General features: G+C 33.8%; 2 protein-coding genes across 2 annotated transcripts in view; both read right to left on the bottom strand.

Annotated features, from left to right (window-relative positions):
* LOC127554443 (GPI inositol-deacylase-like) overlaps positions 1 to 850 on the bottom strand; it is an 81200-nt gene extending 80350 nt beyond the window's left edge. Inside the window, exon 1 of the mRNA XM_051985967.1 lies at positions 675 to 850. The gene's annotated coding sequence lies outside the window, so the exon portion shown is untranslated. The remainder of the gene's footprint in view (positions 1 to 674) is intronic.
* On the bottom strand, positions 327 to 17382 carry LOC127557275 (GPI inositol-deacylase-like). The gene is made up of 4 exons (XM_051990656.1): positions 17175 to 17382; positions 1610 to 1763; positions 675 to 850; positions 327 to 353 (listed from the first exon to the last, which is right to left on the bottom strand). Exons 1-4 carry the CDS (start codon positions 17316 to 17318, stop codon positions 327 to 329), a joined length of 501 nt encoding a protein of 166 aa, XP_051846616.1. The 5' UTR covers positions 17319 to 17382.
* Between the last annotated feature and the right edge of the window lie 5807 nt (positions 17383 to 23189).

Here is a 23189-nt window from a genome sequence, read left to right as displayed (position 1 = left end):
TCCAACTCTATGATCCTCCCTACTAGCTTGAGCCACCTATAATCTCCTTCTCTAATTTAACTCACTCTCTATACTACAAAATCATTAGATATTGTCTTATTCTCTGCTTAATGTGTATATAGTGTGAATACTATAAAGTAATGAAACAAATTTTTATGTATATGAAAAAATCAATCATTATACAGATTTTTATATGCAAGGGTTGTATCTTTATATCTGTTTCTTTAGTAACTCACCATAATTCAAAAAATCATTAAATGCTGCTTTTAGGATTAAACTACGTAAATTGAAGCCTAAATTTTGTTACCACATGCATAAACAACTTGCTATGTGTAAATGGCCAATGTATTTATCTTTAAGGTGAAAAAAATTACTAAATTTATTACTAATAAATTATTAGCAATTATATGTCTTAGTAGTAACTGTTAACTGCCAATTTCCCCAAATCCTCATCTCAACAAATATTAAAATTTATTACAAGAAATTTTATATTAATTCTGAATTTCAGAAACCACAGCTGAGTACAAATACATATACACACACACGTATATGCACACAATTTTATAAAAAAAACAAATGATATCTCAAAGTGATACCTCAAAAACTACTTAAGTAACATATATTGCTTTCTTTAAAAAAAAAAAAGGACGATGAACTGCTACTTAATATCTTACCTCATAGAGTTTAAGGATTATTTTAATGCATTCATGAACAAATTTTGTTTGCTTTTTTAGACTTCCACCATATAGTGCAACGAGCTCTTCATTGAAGTTTACACTAAAGAAGTCAAAGTGGTACTTGAAGTCAATGTCTTCTGCTTTTCTAAGTGCTATAGAGCCAAGAGAACGTACTAGAATAAAAAAGTGAGGAAATTATTTTAAGGAAGTCTAAAATAATTTTGATAAATATTACTACAATACAAAGTTCTTTTTTCAAATAATGACTTGCCGGCTAAGTGCTAAACATAAATAGTTTATTTCATAGTGGTAGCAACAATAAGCAACAATGGAATGCCTTTATTCCAGTAGCATTGCCCTCTCAATTCAGAAAAATTATTCCCAGTTTAGAATTGAGGGGGGAAAGTGAATTAGTCTTCCAATAGCCATTAGCAGCTTGGACACTAGTTAAGTGATATATCAATCTATTAATTCCAGAGTGCCCAAAAGAGTAGTCCAATGCCAAATAGTAATACAGAGATATCCCTAGATTTTCTCGTGTCTGACAAAGGAATTCTGTAATGTCCTACCTAAGTTTGAGAGGATTTAATCATAGCCTCAATTAATATTCCTACATCTTCTTACTGTACATCAGATAAATTTCATATTCCCTATCCTGGTATTCACAATCTGCTATAACTCTATAACCCTTTACTTTAACCATTCAACTTCATAGAGTTGTTGTAAAGATCAAAGGATATAATATTAATAAAGTACTTTGTAAATTTCAAAGTACTATATAATATTAGCTATTACTGGTCATCATCATCATTGTTGCTATATACTCATTTTATTGTTTTCCTAACCTCAAACCTAACATAGTACTAACAACATTGTAGGAATAAAAAGACTCTTTAATATAATCTTTCAAATTTCACTTAAAATAGTCTTACCTTGTTTGTAACTTCCAGCATTACCAGGAAGAAAAAGAACTGGAATCCCTGACAATAAAAGATTTTTGTTTTCTTGGGCATAGCTCCCTTCTCCATATAAATACAGTTCATAAGCTGGATACTGTCTGGTCAGTTTGTGCGGAAGGCTGATTTTCTGTAGAAAGAAACATTTTGATTAACTTTTCTAAAGAATTCAGATCAACTATATAAATGCTTCTTGAATTAACACTTGAGTCCCCAGTTCAAAATAATTTGAGGCATTATTTTCTGCATTCCAAGATCTGGTAAAATCAATTCAAGGCTGGGGCTGAGACTTAATATGGCTCAGAGATATCACTTTCAATACATTTTGTTCTGGGTGTGATTTTATACTTTTGATAATCAGTGGTCAGATAATAATCAAATAAAATTCATCTCTATATCAGAAGAAAATTTATAAACAAATTTGTACCTTGTATTAGCAAACTTCAAAACTGTATAACCAAATTTCTTCCCCTGGAATTGATATGTCTCTACCCTCTTCCCCTGGAGCAGAGATCACTATGCTTGCCTTTGGAGCTGAGATATCTCTGCCTTATGGAAGCCAGTTCTGCTGGTGCAAGTCCCAAGAAGGTCTGAGTCTGGGTCACACACATTTCCTGGCTTCTTCTCACTGGCCTTTCCATTTGGTCTCTGCCCCTACCCTTTATCCTCAACTTCAGCTGTGAAAGGTCTTGGTTACTCAGTAAATCGTTTCATTACTTTATAAGTGGACAGCTTTTTTTCAACAACTTCTTCCCTAGGGCTCATAAGATTGCCTTAAGAGAAAGTGAAGGCATTTACTTGTTAAGTTCCCAAAGAACTTAAGACATAATATTGAATGTTATGATGACTCAATGAACCTTTGTTTCCAGACCTATTTTTTCAATCAGTATTAGGGGACGCATCACCCACTCTGCTGCTTTTGTACTACCTGCTATTTATCACATAAGAAGTCACCCTTATCTGTTAGCCCTCACATACTGGCAATTACAGAAATGCTGAGGTGCAATGGCTCTATCCAAGTTGTGGACCCTATCCAAGTTGTCTTTAACACATTACATAAGTTATCCATAAAAGCTGATTTCAAATTGAATGTCTTGGTGATCTAAAATGATCAATCCCTAAATATGCTACCTTGAAAAAAAAATAATTCAGATCACTGAATACTTAGAAAATCCACTAACCACCACAGCAAAGCACTAATAGAATTAATTAAGGTAGATTAAATATATTAACAAAATCAACAAAATGTTACATTACTAATTCTTCCTTCTCCTTCTGAAGTACAATTCATATCCCCAAATATTCATCCAAGAAGATAATTAGATGGCACAGTGGAAAGAGCACTGGCCTTGGAGTCAGGAGAGGAGCTCAAATCCAGCTTCTGACATTTACTAGCTGTGTAACTTAACTCCAATTGCCTCACCAAAAAAAAGAAAAAAATCATAAAATCAAATATCCATCCAAATATATGTTGATCTGCTACCTAATCAAAGAAAAACTAACTATTTTTAATAGTGAAGATTTATTACTTCTCTATTTCATATACTTTATCTTATAATAAGCTCATGAAATACATTTTAACTCTGTAGCCATGCTTTACGAAAAAATCCTACATTTCTTACACAGAAGAATTAAGAGACTGGCATTTGTTTCTTACTTTAAAGGTATATATTATAGGTATATAAAGTGTGTATATATATTATTAACTATCACTAAGCTTCTGAGCAGTTTGCATTGCTGTATTTTGACTTAGTTATTATTTCAAACAGGAAAAGTTTCAACACAGTATATGTGTGTGTGTGTGTGTGTGTGTGTGTGTGTGTGTGTGTGTGTGTGTGTGTGTAGCCTATGTATCTAGCATTGTTCAAATAACATAAAGGCAGCCTATTGTGGTAGAGAACTATATTCACGTCCTACTTCTTAAACTGGGTATATGTGACTCTAAGCAGTTATTTAACTTTAATGCCCTAAATAACTAAGTAACAAAGATTCCAACTTGCACTTGTAGACAGTCTCCTCATCAAGAAGTTCCCTATGCCAATAAAATGACAAGTTTACTGCTTATCTCAAAAGGCAATATCTACCATCACAAAATAGCTTGTTATCTGCACCATATTGCTAATTCAGTTCAATAAAATATTTGTTAATCTATCATGTGCAATAAACCATGCTAGGTCCCAAGAATATAGATATTCAAAAATAAAAATCTTTGTCCTCAAGAAGCTTATATTCTACCTCAGCTATCTTGCACACAAATGCTGGTGTAGCATAGCCCAATATATATAGCCAGCCCAAGTCATACTTCAAATTCATCCCACTCCTTTTCTTGTCCTCTTTCTCCCTCTGGTTTTGCCCATAACATTGCAGTACCTCCACCTCTTCCTCTGGATATTGTCATCAAATTCATATTACTAATGCTACTTTAAATCAACTCCATTATGTCATCCTGTTGACTTCCCAATACAAAACACTACTCTCCAAGTGTGTTGTCTTCCCTTCTGAGGATGTAAACTATTTGAAGCCAGAAAAAAATCTCACTTTTCCATTTTAACCTTCCCCCTTAGCACTTTGGCACACTTAATAATTGTTTAATAAAAATCAATGAATGCTAATAAATGTTTCTCATCTATTTATTCATTGTTTGATTCTATCAACAGTGACTTTCATGGAAGAAGTGGTATAAGATATGGATGAGTAGAGAAAGTGGTGAGCCAATTACATAGCAAGAGAAAAAAATAACAGGTGAACAGCCTCAGCATTACATTGGTTCTCAAAAGACATTAAATCACCAAATATTTGGGGTCAGTAGTAACTTTACATGTGCTTTTCTACATGTTTAAAACTAGAGTTTTCAAGAGGCATATAAATATGTAGTGTGTGTACATATATAAAAGGTGATAAACCATTAAACTGTTCTGTAGACTGAGGTTTATTGAGGTTCACTGTGAGACCTAACTTTAATAGTGTTTTCTTGAGAAAATTGGAATGAAGGAAATATAGAAAGTATCTGAATATTCCTGTGAAATCATAAAGTATTGAAGTGTAGTTTCCAGGAGATTTTATTCTTTTAAACCTCAACCAACATTACACTTAAAAATGAAATACTTTTTCCAAATTTTCAAATATAATAACGTAATTCCACAAAACAAGTCGATCTATCTAAGGACAACACCACACCATTGTTTAAAAAAAAATCTTTTTGTTTAATCAGAATTATCCAAATCTAAAAAAAAAAAAAAATAGAAAAAGTTTGTGTTGGGTTTCGAAATAGCACACTAAGTATTTGTGAATAAATGATGAAGAACCTTTAAAGAAAACAACAGCTACAGTTTAAAATCTGACAGGATATATATATATACACACACACACACACAGCCAAGATTAAATAATCTAGTCAAGAGAAATGGAGGTAGAGAGGAATAGCATAGATAATAGAAAAATAATTTGTCCAAAAATTTCATTTTTTGCAAATAGTTTCAACTTCCTCTACTGACATATAGTTTTTATTAAAGCAAGTCAATCTGAAACATTTGAGTCTCATCTAATGTCTTCTGCATCTAATCTGATAGGAAACTATTATCTGGCTCACCATATTCTTCTCATCCCCAACTCTTACCCTTTTACTAAGGCACTTTAATATTCACTTAATCTTTCAATCACTAATTACCCAATTCCTTGGCCCAAAATCCATTCCTTCATTCTATCTCATTCACACATAGGCTGTCCACTAGATTTTGCCTTTATCCACAAGTATCTTCTACTTACCTAATTAGAAATTGACATTTTCCCATTTGACCACACTCATGACTGATTGATCCTTTCCTCTTATACAGGTTCTTTTATCTCATGGAGATCTTTAATCCCCTTGAGCCCTCATTACTTTCTTAAGCTTCCCTTTCCAACCTCAACCTAATAGCCATCTCAACTCTATACTACCCTACCATGCTTTTGAATGTCTTACCAACTATCCTTTCTCTTATGCTGCAAAACTTCAGCCCTAAGTTATTCCCACCTGTTTTCAATCTTCAATTTCTTTTCAGTCCCTTCTGAACTGGATCAATTCATGGAATCTAATTAACAACTTGGCCCTTGCTTCACAAGGCAGTCCTTATATTCCTCTGATTGATTCCCTATCTCATTTCCCACAGAAACTATAATAAATTTTCTTTTCTCAAACCTTCCCCACACTTTTCTCTCTCCCTCTCAGCTGAACACTTTGCCTCTTATTTTACAGAGAGATGAAGTGACATGAGCTACCTATTTTTCTACTTTTTATCTGTAAACCCTTTGGCATTATTTCCCACTCTAGTCTTAACAAAAAGGTAGCTGGTCTTGCCAAGGCCAACTTCTCTACACAAGTATTTGATCTCATCTCTTCCTGTCTCCTCCAACAAATTGTATTTTCAATCATTCTCTCTTTCTTGTCTCTCCCAGTCAAGAGATCTCTTCCCCACTTCCTTCAAACTGGCCCAAATCTCCTTAACCCTTAAAAAACAAACAAAAAACCCTTTATTTAGATATTACCTTCCCTTAAACTGTTTTTCTAAATCCTCTCATACTCAACCCAACCCACACCAAAAAAAAAACAAAAAAAAAACAAAAAAAAACCTTCCACTTTTCCCAGGAAATCCTGCAGAGGCAAAGACTACCTGGATACTTGCTGATGGAAAGTATCCATGTCAGAGTCTATGGCCTCTGCTTTCACTCCACAACATTATCTAGTGCTTCAGAGGTAACTTGCAGACAAGACTCACCTCAAATATCAAGCTCCTACCTCTTCTCCAGATACCCTCAAGACAAAACTTCCTCTTCCCCTTCCTGTTGTGAGGTCCTGTGGGCCTCATGGAAACCATGGAAATGATAATCACCTACCAGGAGATTAGACCATGTTGGAAAGTTCTGAATAATAAAATATCTACTCTTTCAATGAATCTCTCTATAATCACCAATATCCTTGCATGGATTCTGTTCCTAAATTGTTAGCATACTCCCAATCATTTAAACTTTCCACATCTCAAGGATTCTGAACACCAATGTACTGATGCATAAATCTCATTCCCCATTCATCACTGCCTGCTCCCTTATTCCCATTTACCTTGACCCTGAATCTCAAATGTTCCACTCCAAATCTATTTGTCCATTCCGCTGTATTCGCTGAAATATATGTTTCCTATCTTAAACTTTTTCTTACTCCCTCCATATTTTGGCTCTCACTGAGACCTGACTCCCTCCCAATAAATACTATAACCCTAGTCATCATTCACTCATATACTTCACTCATATCATAATGAGAGTAAGAATGTACCTTGCTTCTTGCTATCATTTCTAGACTTTCCTTCTGTCTCTATCATACAGTAAATAACCTCTCCTCCTTTGAAGTTCATTCAATCCAAATTTATCACCCAACTGAAATTTCAGTAGCTATTACTTTGTTTTATTCAGTATTTTCAGTCATGTCTGACTCTTTGAGACTCCATTTGGGGTTTTCTTGGCAAAGATAGTAGAATGGTTTGCCACTTCCTTCTCCAATTCATCTTACAAATGAGGAAAATGAGGGAAACAGGGATAAGTGATATGGACAGAGTCACACAACGATTTTTTTTGTATTTGAACTCATGAAGGGGAGTCTTCCTGACTCCAGGCCTAATGCTCTCTCCACTGCACATGCCATCTAGCTGCTCAATTATCCCCTCAACAAACTTTAGTGACTCACTATCACCTTCAGGATCAAATATAAAACCCTCTATTTAGCTTTTAAAACCTTGGCCCCTTTCTACTTTTCTGATCATGATCACCTTACACTCTATCATGTATTCTGAGATCTCGTGACACTGCCCTCTTTGCTGTTTCTTGCATATAACAATGCATCTCTCAAGCTCCTAAGTGTTTCCCACTGGCTGCCCCACATGTTTGTAAAATTCTTCTTCCTCATCTCAACTTTCTAGCTTCCTTCAAGTCTCTGCTAAAGACCCACTTTCTATAAGAAGCATTTCCTGGTCCTCTTTAATCTTAATATCTTCTCTGTAAGATTACTACTAATTTATCCCATATATATCTTATTAGAACAAAGTTGTTTGTATATTCCCCCATTAGACTGTGAACTCCTTGAGAACAGAAACTGTTTTTGCTCTTCATTAAATCCCCAGGCACAAGGCACAGTTTCTGGCGCCTAGTAGGTACTTAAAAAATGCTAGCTGACTGACTTCCTTCCATGAGATGAGGAAATCCAACAATGTTCATTTCTAAAAATGTGTCAGACTCTACATATCTTGTTCATCACCTGTGATGAGTACAGAATTCTCATCTATCTATTCATCCCATCTCACACCAGCATGGTGGCTGGCCTCCTGCACTTTCCCCACTGAGACCAAGGCTGGTCTGAAAGGCTCTCCAGAAAGCTGCCCAGGCAAGGAAAAAAGACTTGAAAGGAGCACTCTAGGAGATTGAGAGCCAGAAGCCCTCTCTCTCGGAGGCAAGAGAGATTCATTCCATTTTCCACCTTTGTGCTGGCTGGAGGCTGAAGGACAAACCTTTGGATTTGGAGACATTCAGAGGGAGCTCTTGGAACCAAGCAGAGAGAGAGGCCACCAAGAAAACTAACCGGGCTATTTTGGAGGAAGCAATAAGAGATCTGAACTTTTAACACCTGGCTGCATTTAGGGTGATTATTGATCTGAACTGATACTAAGGCTGCCTCCAGAAAACCTCCCCAAGAAACCTGCTCCCAGAAAGAACCATTATATTATAAAAAAGAAGAGAACACCACACCCTTTCCATTAAAATGTAAACACTTCATTCTAAAAAAATTGTGTTCCAATTCCTCATCTGTATTTACCTTTTTATGTTTCTTTTTACTCCTATATTTGTATTTAAAATTTCTACTGAAATTCAGTCTTTCATAAGGAATGCAGAGAAATAATTTCATTAAAGGCCCATTTCCTTCCAAATAGTAGTATTATACTCAGTTTTACTGAGTTAAGCTATTCTTGACTGTAAACCTAGATCTCCCTTTTGGGAGGGTAACCTGATCAAATCTGAATTTTAGAAAAATCATTTTAGTAGTTGAACTCAGAGTGCAGTAGAGAGACAATTCAGGCAGGCAGATCCTTCAGGAGGCTATTGTAATAATCCAGGCATAAGGTGATAAGGACCTGTGGCAAAGAGAGTGGTGGCAGTGTCAGAGAAAAGGAGGAATATTTAAGGGATACTGCAAAGTTGAAGCTGACAAATCTTGGCAACAACTTGGTAATGGAGAATAAGACAGTGAGGATCCAAGATGACTTCTAGATAGCAAGTATGAAAAACTTAAGAGCCTAACAATGCCCTCTATAGTAACAGAGAATGATAGGAGGGAGACAGCGTTTAGGGAAAAGAGAAAGAACTCTTTTTTAGATATATTGATTTTTTATATGTTTATTGGATATCCAGTTCAAAATGTCTGAAAGGCATTTGAAGATGTGAGATTGTAAGTAAATAGAGAGATTGGGGCAGGAGAGGGAAATTTGAAAATTTAGGTAGTATTGGCATTTTAAAACTTATATTGGCTCGTTTTTCCTATGAGTAACTAATATTTCACTAATTATTTAGGTCTCTTTATTTCTGGAAATCTAACTATTTAGTTAGATTCATATAATCCCAAATCAATCTTGGCAGATTTAATCCCTTGTGATTTATTATTTCTGTTGATATTTTGAATAAATGAATTTTGAATTTTGATTCTTCCTACTGAGTTTTCTTGATTATATATATACACATATATATGAATGCTTATAATTCATTTGCATTTATATTATAACTCACAATTTTGCTAAACTTATTAACTATTTTAATTAAATCTTAGCTGACTCTAGGCCGCAGGGGTCCTCAAACCACAGCCCGTGGGCCAGATGCAGCAGCTGAGGATGTTTATCCCCCTCACCCAGGGTTATGAAGTTTCTTTATTTAAAGGCCCACAAAATAAGTTTTTGTTTTTACTATAGTCTGGCCAATAGTCTGAGGGACAGTGAACTGGCCCCCTATTTAAAAAGTTTGAGGACCCCTGCTAGGGTTTTCTATGTTCAACATTGAATAGCTTACAAAAATCAGCAATTTCTCCTATGTTTATTCCCTCAATTTATTTTTTTTATTGCTATAAAATAACATTTCTAGGATTATGTTAAATAGCAGTGGTGATAATAGGCATCTTTACTTTATTTCTGCTTTTATGGGTAAATCTTCTAACTTTTCTTTATTTATATAATGGTTGCTTTTGCATTTAAATAAATGTTATTTATTTAGCAAAGAAAATTAACATCTTAGAATAGATGGTATAAAACCCATTTGAGAACTAAATGTCCCAAAAATGAGAATAGACAAGATGGAAAACAAAGACTAAATAATAGAATATAAGCGAAAGAAAGAAAGAAAGAAAGAAAGAAAGAAAGAAAGAAAGAAAGAAAGAAAGAAAGAAAGAAAGAAAGAAAGAAAACATAAGAAAAATATCAAAAACAACTGACTTGGTTAAAAAAAATTAACGAAAGAAATGAAAAATAACAACTATCTGAAAATTAGAATCAGAAAAAAGTCTGGATACTATAGTTAAAGAAATTAAAAATGAAAGCTGTCCAGAACTATTAGAACTAGAAGTTAAAATAAAAATAGAAAAATCTACTGGTCATCTTGGGAAAAAAAAATGCAAAACAGAATGCTAAAAATTGTTTTTTTTTAACATAACTGGGGGAGGGGAGATAAAATACTAACTACATTAAAAAGAACTCCCCAAATTAATATTCCTAGGAATTTCAAAACCAAAATCTAAAGCTTTCAGTTAAAGAAAAAAATATTATTAGTTGCCAAAAAATAGGACTTCATATTTCAAGGAATCACAATAGCAGTTGGCACTCTAAAGCAGAAGAGTATAATATGATAACACAAAATTCAAGAAATAAATATTGCAACTAAGGAGAACCCATCTGGTACTGTTAAATTTAAAGGAGGGTAGAAATGAGACTTCTAGTGACTAGGCGCTTTCAAGCATTCTTGATGAAAGATCAGAATTGCGTAGGAATTTTGAAATAGAAATGCAGGTGCTAAGAGAACATAGTAAAGTACACATAATCATAAAACTGAATAGGAATGTGTGAGGATAAATTATTTACATGTTAATGAGGAGATTAAAAAATAAATATCTTCAAATAACTAATATTATTAAGGATCAGAGAGAAAGACAAAAATAACAAAGTAGTTTTGTTCTTTTTCAATGAATTTAGGGTGGCAGAAGTAAAGAGAAGAAAATGGGAGAAACACACAATTAAAAAACAAAACTGTGAGTATAAATAGAATGAATTCAACCACAAAATGAAATAGTGGCATCATGGATTAAAACCGAATATGACAATACATTGTTTACAAGAAATAGACTTGAAACTCAAAGATTCACATAATCTTAAAAATTAAGGGCAGAAGTAAAAGCTATCATTCTTCAGCTGGACTCAATAAAAAGCAGAAGTAGCAATAATAATTTTAGATAAGGCTACAGTAAATAGAGATGAAATAAAAAGAGCCAAGGAAATTATAGTATGTTAAAAGGCAAAATAGATAATGAATCAATACTAATATTTAATGTACAAACACCTGATGACATAGCAGCTAAATATTAAAAGAAAAAATTTCTTGAATTGAAGAGAAATAAAAAATTTAATCAAAAGATGAAATGAAAAATTCTGGGCTTGAATGGAACTTTAGAAAACTTAGAAATGATAGAATCTTGGAGAAGAATAAATGGAAATGGAAAAAATTTATGTATTTCTAAGCTGCATATGGCATTTACAAAAAACAACTGTACTAAAGCGTAAAAAGCTCACCCAAAAAATGTAAAACTATATTAAACACATTATTTACAGATTGCATTTATAATGCAATAAAAATTCTATTCAATAAAGAGCTCTTAAAGAAAGAATTTAAAAGTAACTGAAAACCTGATAAAGTCATTCAAAACAATTGATGGGTCAAAGATTAAATTACAGAAACAAAAGAAAATTTCATCATAGCAATGACAATAATGAGACCATATATCAAAACTTATGGGATACAGATAAAGCAAAAAGGGGAAAATTTTATATCTCTAAATAAAAATCTCTAAATCTAAAATAAATATCTCTAAATATCTCTAAAAATCTCATCAAGATGAAGAACAAATTAATGATAATGCATACTACTAAAACAACTTGATCAACAAATCAAAAATCCTCAACTGATTAACTGTGAAAATTAAAGATATTAATAAAATTGAAAGGAAATGATATTTTATAAATAAAAGTAGGAACTCATTTTTGGAAATAATAAAATAGATTAAATTAACCTGATTCAAAAAGGAAAAACAACTGATGGAATCAGAAATGAAAAAACCTTAAAACTTATGAATAAACAAATGAAATTATTATAAACTTTTTTGCCCAATTATATGCTAACCAAACTGATAATTAACAAAATTTTAAATACCCAAAATAGTAAGAGAAGAAATGGATGATCTAAAAAACCTATTTTGAAAAATAAATTGAACAAATAATAAAGAACTCCCAAAGAGGGGGGAAAAACACCTCTATGACAAGATGAAATCATGAGTGAATAGTATCACCTAATTCTGATAATAAACTGTTTGCAATAATAATAAAAAGATCATTTCATTCTCTTCCTATGATGTAAATATGCCTAATGAATGCTGATGAATATAAAATGTAGCAAGTTTTCACCTACAACAACATATTAGAAAGATTATACCATTTTGACCAGGAATTATGCCAATAATGCAAGATTGGTTCCAAAAAAAAAAAGGAAGAAAAGAAGCTTTCATGTTAACATAAATCACTAAAACTCTCTGATTACATTGCTAGATTCTGGAAAAAGAAAAAAAATTGAGAAACTCCAACATTCATTTTAACTAAAAACTCCTGAAATCAAAAGAATAAAGGGACCTTCCCTTAAGATAACCTGTTTCCTGATATATCGTGTTTGTATATAGTCGTTTGGTTTTTGTCTCTTCCATTGGACTAAGTTTCTTGAGAAGAATGATTAATTTTTCTCTGTCTTTATATTTCAAGTACTTAGTGTGTTGAACATAGTAGGCCTTTAATAAATTCTGACAGACTCAATACTGGGTCTCTATTCCAGAAGGATAAAAATGGTAAAAGGACCCATATATGCAAAAATGTTGTAGCAATTCTTTTTGTAGTGGCTAGGAACTGGAAACTGAGTGGATGCCCATCAGTTGCGAAATGACTAAATAAGTTATGGTATATGAAGATAATGGAATATTACTGTTTTATAAGAAATGATGAGAAGGCTTATTTCAGAAAAGCCTAGAAAGATTTACATGAATTAATGCTGAGTAAAATGAGCATAACCAGGAGAACGTTATACATAGTGACAACAATATTATATAATGATCAACTGCCATGGACTTGGCTTTTCTCAATAATGCAGTGATTCATGGTAATTCCAATAGACTTGGGATGGAATTCAAGAGAGAGAAACAATGGAGACTGAATATGGATCAAAGAATAGTATTTTCATCTTTTTGTTTTTTCCTTTCTCATAGTTCCCCCCCACTCCCGTCTTTTAGTCTTTTTTTTTTTTTGCCTAATATGACAAATATGGAAACATATTTAAAAGGTTTGCATATATTTAAACTATATAGATTGCTTGCTTTCTTGGGGAGGACAAAGAAAGAAAAAGAGGGGAAAAAATTAGAATACAAAGTGTTTTACAATAATGAATGCTGAAAATGATCTTTACATGTATTTGGGGAAAAAAAATACTATTCAAATCCTGTAAAAAAATGCTCACAGAATTAATGATGAATATAGTAAATAACATTTACTATGAATAATCAGAGAGGGAATAATGGAAAGAATGCAGTCTGAGACTGCAGAAGAATAAATGTTAAATCAATTTGCAAAAAAAGAAGGATATTTGCAAGCTAAAGATCAATGAGCTTGACTTAATTACTGAAAAAATTCTAGATCATTTGGAGTCAAGGTAAACAAAATAACCTTATTTTTAAACAGAATTATTAAACTAATATAACAAGGAAATGCTATATTGTTTACTTAATTTTAGCAAAGCATTTATCAAAATCTTTGATACTGTCCTTGTGAAAAATTTTATATATTTATATATCAGCTAACAAGGGATGAAATCAAAACTGGTTGGATGGCTAGATCCAAAGATCAGTCATTAATAGGTCAATATCATCTTAAAAAGAAATCTCCAGTGGGGTGCCGAAGAGATCCAGGCTTTGCACTGTGCTTGTAAAAATTTTTATCAGTGGCTTTGATCAATGTTTATCAAATTGGTATATGACACATTAGGTGAAATTGTCATGATACAAAAAAGATTTAATAAGTTAGAAAAGTAGTCAAACATAATATAATGAAATTACTAATCGTAAAGTCTTTTGGGTTAAAAAAAATTGACGTTACAAGAACAATAGTAGGAAGAACACCAAGAGTAATTGAAAAGCAGTTTGACTGATGAAACTCCCAGTGGTTCCAAAAAGGATTACACCCCAGTAAACTATCTCATAGACAGGCTAAATCAGGTTAAAGAATACCAACAGGCTTCAAATCTATCCATGAGTTAGGAAGATAACTACTCCAAATTTGTGAAGACAATCCCGGGCAGAATGAATGGATGAGAACAATTCATTCCAACAACCATCAAAGTAGTTGAAGAAGGTGCTATGGAACACTTAGAACTTTGTCAAGCATTAAAAACATCAAGGTTATCCACTGAATCCTGGGACATCTCTAGTTGTCTTGACTTTTGCCCTGCTATTGGACTTCAGTGACTCAGGAAGAAAGAGTTAGACTGATGACTAAGCTTCACTTCAACTCAATTCACATACAAGTCAAAAACATTGCTCATGATGGCACCATTCCTCTTTGCAAACAAAGGATGAACAAAAAGAATATAAACACAATTTGGAGTCAAGAGTGTGATATGACAGCAAATAGTTAATTCAATCTTGAGCTACATTAAAAGAACAACTGGGTCCAGGAATGAGGAGTGATAATCCTATTGTACTCTTGGTCAGTTAAAACAAGTCAAGAGTACTGTTTTCTGTTCAGGATACCACATTTCAAGATAGAAATTGGTGAGCTGGAACATATCTAGATGGGATTAATTAAAATGATGAAAGGACTCAAATTCATGCTAAAAGAGAAAAAGCTGAAGGATCTTAAGTATAGGTAAGAAAATAGAAGTCTAGGGATGAGAGGAGATACATAATCAGTTTTAAAATATCAGACCTATATAATATGAATGTGGGTTGATATTTGTTGTGCTTGGCCTAACAGGACAGAACAAGTAATAAAGAGCAGAATGTGTAAAGAGCATATTTAGGTCTTATAATGAGGAAATGAACAATTAGAGCTATCAGAATATGGAATAAGCTGCCTCAAGAAATAATGGATTTCTCAACACAAGTAGTCTTTAAAGAAAGGGTGAATAATCATATGTCAGACACATTATAGGACAGGATTCTTTTCCAATTATGGGATGAACTAAATAGACACTTAAGGCCCTTTCAATTCCAAAATTCTGTGATTCTGTGAAAGGGCAACTGCTTATTACTCTTACTTACTACAACTAACTTATCTTCATCTATTGTTTATAATCTAAAAATAAATGGAATTTACCATAGTGCTACAATAATTTGATTTAAATCAAACTCATATCATAGATAATTAAGATAACCTACTTTAGCCTATTGAGATCTTCCTCATTATTAAATCATACAAAATGGAAAGAAATAATATTCAGTTAGAGCAAGGGCTATTAACCTAAAGTCTTTAAATTTGAATAACAACTATATTTCAATAAAAACTAATTTTCTTTATGCATTTCAAAACATTATTTTGAAAAGAGATCCACACAATCCACCAAACTGCTAAAGATATCCCTGCCACACACAAAAACATCCAAAAAAACCTAAATTAAAGACAAAATAAAGCAGAACCATTTAAATAATTAGTACAATGTAAAAAAGCAAACTTAAAATGCCAATTATTTCATCATTTCTGCACTCAGACCTAAATTTGTTCATTACATATTCTACTTTATTCCCTGTTCTGCCTATATCAAAAGTTTCATTTCTTTTAACAATCACTAATTTAAAACCCTGATTAGCAAACACATTAAAAAATAAGAAGCCATATGAAAATTTTCATAAATTTAGTCCTTAAAAAACAGATCCCTACTTGGGATGGAATAGTGTACAGAATTGTAAACAGTAGTAGGAAATCACATAGCAGAAAGTTACTATTTTCCTATGACATTTCATTGAATAAGTATGGTACTATTCTTTCCTGGTCTACCAAAATGATTTTTAAGGAATGTTTCCTATAGTTTTAGAGCCATATGGAAGTGTTTTTCTTGGAATTATTACAGGAGTGATTTTATTGTAGAAAGTAAGCACCAGAGAAGATCTTCATCATCATCTAATCCAACTCTTTTTTTACATAACTGAGGAAAAGTAACCTTTGACTTTGACTTACCCAAGGTCACAAAGGTAATATAGGAGATTGAGTGCTCTTTCTACTTTACTATATCATAATTAAAGCTAAAAGCATTTTGGATAAAAATTATGAAGAACCTAATTAGGGTAATGTCATTTTTACACTGATGCCGTGAACCATTTCCCTGTGAATACTACGCTCCAGAACACCATATTGGTGAGAAAATTGAGGTTGAACATCCTCAGAAGGGGAGGGGGTGTGGCCAAATTGATAGAAGCAAGGCAAGGCCTTTGTCGTGAGCTCATTAAAGGAAAAGACTGGTCCTTTTTTCCCCTTTTACATCGTAGCTCCATCTGTTTTGCACCTAGTAGATACCTCATAAAGGTTAGAATTGAATAGAAAAATGTGGAACAGGTGGTATGTGCAACTATAAGAGGTCGGGTTTGTCGTTAAGGACTAGCACACATAAACACAAAGAAATGTAGCTTATAAAAACATGACAGTCCAACCTGGTTTAAAAAACATATTCCCCCACCCACCCACCCCCCATTCAGTCTAGCATCCCATCCTACAAAAACACAATTCCATAAAGAAGGAAAACAAAGCCTTCAACAGGCAGTCTTGAGATCACCTAGGCTCACACTCCCTTTCTCTGCAGCATTTTATACCCGATTACAGAAAAGGGAAAGGTGTCATCCGTGATAGTGGGGGGAGGGGGAGTTAAAATAACGAGGTACCGGGAGACACCTGTTGGGAGGAGAGGGGGGCAGGGGACACGGATATCATTTGAATAAGGGGGAGGGTTTCGGTAGGTCCATGCCAAAAAGTGCAGGGCTTGGGATCTGGAAACTATCGTGAGGCAAAAAGAAGAGGGAATTTTGAGGAGGAAGCAGGGTCTGGGACCTCGCAACAAGCCCCATTAAATAGGAAAACGGCTCACTGCGAAAAGAGGGGTCCCAGAGCACAGATATGGGGTACACCGGAGAGAGGGGAGAAATATGGGGTAGGGAATGGGTGGGGCAGATTGGGGGCGGGGCCACACTCACCTGGTATTCCGGATACTCGAACATATAGCTCATGCTGCACTTGTTCTCTTCATACCCAAAGAAAACATCCCATATCCCTATGGCCACCATCAGTGCCAAAGCCCCATAAAACGTCACGGTCCAGGCTTTGGCCAAGGAGACCATTTCTCCCAGAGAGCAGGGGCCACGAGACCAGGCCGACAGACTGACTGACAGACCCGAAAACCCGATTGACTCTCGGCTAGGAGACCAGGCAGGAGAAGCGCGTCTGCGCACGCGCCCACGCAGCGCCCACACCCCCGCTCAGTCTGTCTGTCTGCCTGCCAGCCCGCCTGTCCCTGATGCTGGTCGGCCGTTAGCACGCATGCGCTGAAGGGGAGGGCGGAGAAGGGGATATTATATGTAGGGGTGTGAGGGTGTGTGAGTGTGTGAGGGTGTGTGAGTATGTGTGTGCGCGCGTGCGTGAGTGTGTTTTTCTTTCTCCCGCCCTCTCCCTCTGCGTAAAGAGTCATACCAGAAGAGGGGAGGAGAGACGGGTGGGGGATTTGGGGAGTTCAAACCTCGAGGGGCTGGGAGAGTAAAGCTGAAAGTGGAAAAGGAAATGGAGGAGGGAAAAGAGATGACTGAAAGGGAAGAGAGTAAAAGGGGAATAAGAGCTCTGAGGTCACAATTCCCTCCAGATTCCCTTTCTGCCACAGGCTTAAAACCTTTCTGTTCAATTAGGAAACGCCTCAGGTCTGAGTCCTTGGACTGATACCGAAGGCAACCGCGGGCAACCTCACCTTAAAGGCACACCCCACGACAGAGAGGGTCAGGAGAGCAGATAAACGAAGTGTATTTTGTTTTTAAGTCACTGGGTTCTACACAGCAGACTCCAGGATTTAAAAAGCATTGAATACACACACACACACCCCACCCCAAAACACGGAAAAATGATTCCAATATATATGTTTTCAAAATCCATATTTTCACCCCACCCCCAGTCCTACGGGATGGGATAGTAACTCTCCTTTCTCCCAAAACATGAATATGAACATTTGAGCAGCCCTTCCATTCTTATATGAGTCATATGACCCTTAGAGTTGCCCTAGACTAAATTATTGTGTTTCAGATGAAGAAACAGAGGCCCACTGAAATGAATTATCTCCTCAAGAGTACTCAGGAAATAAGTAGAACAGCTAAGATTCAAGTCTAGAATTTGTTGTTGCTGAATTTATACTCTTTATTTTTGTTGCTTAATTAGTTCAATTGTTTGATATATATTATATATTCAACATATATTGTGCATTTGTTTCTGCTTAATGGCACCTTAATTTTTATGCACCAGCCTAACTGGCACCTGAATAAAAATTTCCTCTATAATAACCCTGTCATCATTATACAAGTGTTAATTAATCTTCTGTTTGAATGCATTGCTTATCAATAAGACAGTTCTCATATTCACCAAAAAATATTTGTTACTTTTTGTGATAGCTGAGAATTGGAAACAAAGTAGATACTCATCAATTGAAGAATAGCTAAAATTGTGGTACATGAATATGCTGTAAGGAAGAATGCATGCAATGAATAGAGAAGCATGGATTTTAGGAATATAGATTTAGAGCTGGAAAGGGTCTTAGATCATCTAGTCTAATCCCTACATTTTACAGAAAAGCAAACTGGGGCATATGGAGGTGAAGTGACTTGCCATTGCTCACACAGGCAGAACAATAAATAAAATGAACATTTATTAAGCCTTACTATGGAGAAGATGCTGTGCTAAGAGCCAAGGATACAAAAGAGGGAAAAAAAATGAAGCAATCCCGGACTTTAAGGAGTTGACATTCGGTGAGAATTTAGAGCCTAACGTGTATGTAAATAAACATGGCAAATAAATATGAAAAAAAAAATGGCCTGTAGACTCAAAAGACAAAAATTTAAATCCTAATTTTCATGCCTAATACACATATTACTATGAGCAAGTCTAGGTCTGTTTCCTCATATAGAAAATAAAGACATTGCATTGGTTGGCCTCAAAGGTCCTTCTAGCTCATAATATTTCTGACCTATGAATTAAAAGAAATACAAAATATTTTCAAGAAGATTAAGGCACTAATAATTGAGATGATGAGAAAAAGTATTCTGTAGAAAGTGTTACATGGGCTGGGTTTTGAAGGAAGCTGGAAATTTTATCAGACAGAAAGGAGGAAAGGAGGAAAAGGTATATTCTAGATATGGCAAAACACCTGGGCAAAAGTGTGTTGGTGGATAGAAGATGATTGTGTGGATAGAAGAAGATTCAGGGAATAGCTAGTGTGTTTACTTGATGAGAATGGAGTATAAAGTATAAAGATATAAAGAATGAGAGGAAAATTAAGAGCTGTATCAATAATAGAAGGTTTTAAATGCCAAGCTAAGTAGTCTGTATTTTATCTTAAAGACAATGGTGGCCACTGGAGATTTTTGAACAGAGGACTGATGATCAAATATATTTTTGAGAATATCAGTTCCTTAAGTATGAAAAAGATTGGCAAGAGGAGAAACTAGTAAAGGGAGACCAATTAGGAGGCTATTCTAAAAATTTAGGCAAGAGTTTTTGAGGGCCTAAATTAGGATAAAGAGAGATTAAAAAGAAGAGAGAAGATGTGAGAGATATTATAGAGATAGAAGCAATAAAATTTTGTCACACAATTTGGTAAGGAAGAGTGAATGAAGAGTCAAAATGACTTTTTTTTTTTAAATTTGAGTATCAAATTCAGTCAAGCTCCATTTTAAATCCAACTTTTCCAGTTTGAATAATGGATAGTCATAACCTCAAAATTGCCTTTATTGGAATAATTTTAAGCAGCCTCTCATTCAAATATATGGGGGTAAAAGTACCAGCTACAAATTTAAATGTTTAAACCATCTTTACTAAGCACCAGAGAGAGATTGTCTGAACCACAATCTGATATTGTCTCATCATGCTGCCTTTTCTCTATTTTCTTTTTTGAATACATTACAGTTTTGCAAAGTTCTTTCTAAAATGTGCTACCTGGAACTAAACACAACATCCCAGAAATGATTTTAGCTAAGTAAAGTACAACAAAGACCTTCATTGTTTTACCCATCTCATATTATCTTCTCATTTTGTGCCCTTCACTGAAGCTGAAGACCAGTTGAAACTCTGGTTAAAGAGTTTTGTAGAAGAGAGATTAGACTTAACCTAGTTGAGCCCAGAGGCCAAAACAAAGAATAATAAGTAGAAGTTGCAAAAAAAGATTGAAGTTCATTGTTAGAATTTGTTCTTGTTATAAAAGAACTAAAAAGTAGAGTGAGATATTCAAGGAAATATTGAGTCCTCCATTACTAGAACTCTTAGAACAATGGTTGCCAAATCACCACATCTATTATTCCATACAAGGCATTGTGCTAATTTTTGAGACTATAAAGACAAAAATAAAAGTCCCTACCCATGAAGAATTTACATTTTACTGGATCCTCTGGAAGGCAAAGGGGCTAGAATTACAACAAAGAATTTCCTAATCAGAAAAACTGAGCACAATCTTTAAGGGTAAAAAGCTGTCATTCAATGAAATAGAGGACTATGAAACATTCCTGATAAAAAGACCAGAGCTGAACAACATCAATGAAAATTTTCAAATATAAGACTCAAGCATAGAAAGGTTAAAAAAAAAAAAAGAGAGAGAGAGAAAATAAAGGATTCACTAAGACTAAACTCTCTATATCCCCACACAGGAAGATGATATTTATAACTCTTAAGAAGTCTACTGTTAGGGTGGTTAGAAAGAGCATACATAGACAGGGTGAGGATATAAGGTGACTTTGATGGGATGATATAAAAATTAAAGAGTGAGATAGAAGATTACTCTGGGAACAGAATAAAGAGAGAGGTAAATTATCTCACATGAAGAGGCACAAAAGACTTAATGGGCTGGCAGGCAGTTGACATTGCTTGCACCTATTCTCACTGGAATTAATTCAGAGAGGTAAAACATATACAATTATTTGGATATAGAAATTTATTTTACTCAATGGGGAAATGAGGGAAGTAGTTTATATAAAAGGGGAATATTGACAGAAGGGAAGGCAGATTGAGGGAGATGGTGATCAGAAGCAAAACATTGGTGAGGATGTAAAAGGTTAAAGGAGAAAGAAAAGGATAAACTGTAGGAAGAATGGTATGGAGAAAATCATAACTGTGTAGTAATCATAAATATGAATGGAATGAACTCACCCATAAAATGGAAGCAGATGGCCAAGTAGATTAGAAACCAGAATCCTATAATATGTTGTTTACATGAAACAAACTTGAAGCAAAGAGACACACACAGAATAAAAGTAAGGGGCTGGAGCAAAATTTATTATACTTCAATTGAAGAAGAAAAAAAAAAAACGGTGAGGGTAGCAATTATGATCTTAGATAAAGCAAAACCAAAAATAGACCTAATTATGAGATAAAGAAGGAAATTACATTTTAATAAAAGATAATAATGAAATAATTTCAATACTAAACATATGTGCAGGAAGCTGTATAATGTCCAAATTCTTAAAGAAGTTAAATGAATATACAAAACGATACTATCAGGGAAATTCAATTTTTCCCCGTTGAGAACTACATAAATCTATCCATAAAATAAACAAGAAAGAAGTTCTGGGAATGAATAGAATTTTAGAAAAGTTAGATATAATGGCCTTTTGGAGAAAATTAAATAGGTATCGAAAAGAATGTCTTTTTTTTTCCCCCCAGGGGCATATAGCACCTACACAAAAATTGATCAAGTATTAGGGCACAAAAAAATCTCACAATCAAATGTAGATGGCAGAAATATTAAATGCATCTTTTTTATATCATAATGCAAAAAAAATTGGAAATCAAATAAGCTAATCTTAAAGAATGAGTGAGCCAAACAACAAATTATGGAAATAATAATTTCATTAAAGAAAATGACAAGAAAGAGACAATACCAGAATACTAAAATTTATGGGATGCAGCCAAAGCAGTACATAAAAGGAAATTTGTATCACTGAACTCTTACATCAATAAAATTGAGAAAGAGCAGAACAATGAATTGAGTAGGCAATTTAAAAAACAAACTAGAAGGAGAACAAATTTAAAACTCACAATCAAACACCAAACTGGAAATCCTCAAAACCAAAGGAGAGATTGATAAAATTAAAAACAAGATAGATAAATGAATAGTTAATTTGATTTAAAAAAAAAAAACAAATTACCAGTATCAAAAGTGAAAAGACTGAATTCAACACTGAAAAATTCATGAAAAAGAAATTAAAACAATTATTAAAATCTATTTTGCCCAATTACATGTCAATAAATCTGACAGTCTAAGTGAAATTGATTAATGTTTACAAAAATTTAATTGCTAAGATTAACTAAACAGGAAATGTAAAACTTAAATTTCATTTTTTAAGAAAGAAATTGAACAAGAATTTAATGAATTTTGAAGGAAAAAATCCCCAGGGCCAAATGAGTTCACAAGTGAATTCTACCAAACATTTACAAAACAACTGATTTTGATACTATAAAAACTATTTGGAAAAATTGGGGGAAATAAAGTCCCACCAAATTCTTTTTATGACACATATATGGTACTGATACTAAAACCAGAAAGAACTAAAACCAAAAAAGAAAACCATAAATCAATTTCCCTAATGAATATTGATACAAAATTTTTAAATAAAATATTGGCAATAAAATTATACAGTATAGCAAAAAATTATATACTATGATAAGATGGGCTTTATACCAAGAATGCAAAACTAATTCAATATTAGAAAAACTATCAACGTAATTGATCATGTACATAACAAAATCAACAGAAATAATATGATTTACTCAATAGTTGCAGAAAAAGCTTTTGGCAAAATGCAATACCTATTCCTATTTAAAATGCCAAGAACATAGGAATAAATGGAGCTTCCCTTAAAATGATAAGTAGTATCTAAAACTCTCCAAAAACAGTATCTGTAGGTAGGTGGATAGTACAATAGGTAGAGCACTGTAGTGCTAACTCCTCATAGTTAGGAGGATCTGAG

Source organism: Antechinus flavipes, chromosome 3, assembly GCF_016432865.1.
Source record: "Antechinus flavipes isolate AdamAnt ecotype Samford, QLD, Australia chromosome 3, AdamAnt_v2, whole genome shotgun sequence".
Classification (NCBI taxonomy): domain Eukaryota; kingdom Metazoa; phylum Chordata; class Mammalia; order Dasyuromorphia; family Dasyuridae; genus Antechinus; species Antechinus flavipes.
Note: the sequence above shows the minus strand (reverse complement) of the source record. Positions and strands in the feature narration are given on the sequence as shown.

What these genes read in the sequence shown, in the direction of transcription:
- LOC127557275 (XM_051990656.1), bottom strand. Translation starts at nt 17,318, where the DNA reads ATGGTCTCCTTGGCCAAAGCCTGGACCGTGACGTTTTATGGGGCTTTG. An exon ending in TGCTGGAAGTTACAAACAAG is followed by an intron (nt 851 to 1,609) that starts GTAAGACTATTT and finishes TTTTTATTCTAG; the next exon opens with TACGTTCTCTTGGCTCTATA. An exon ending in TAATCCTTAAACTCTATGAG is followed by an intron (nt 354 to 674) that starts GTAAGATATTAA and finishes TTCACCTTAAAG; the next exon opens with ATAAATACATTGGCCATTTA.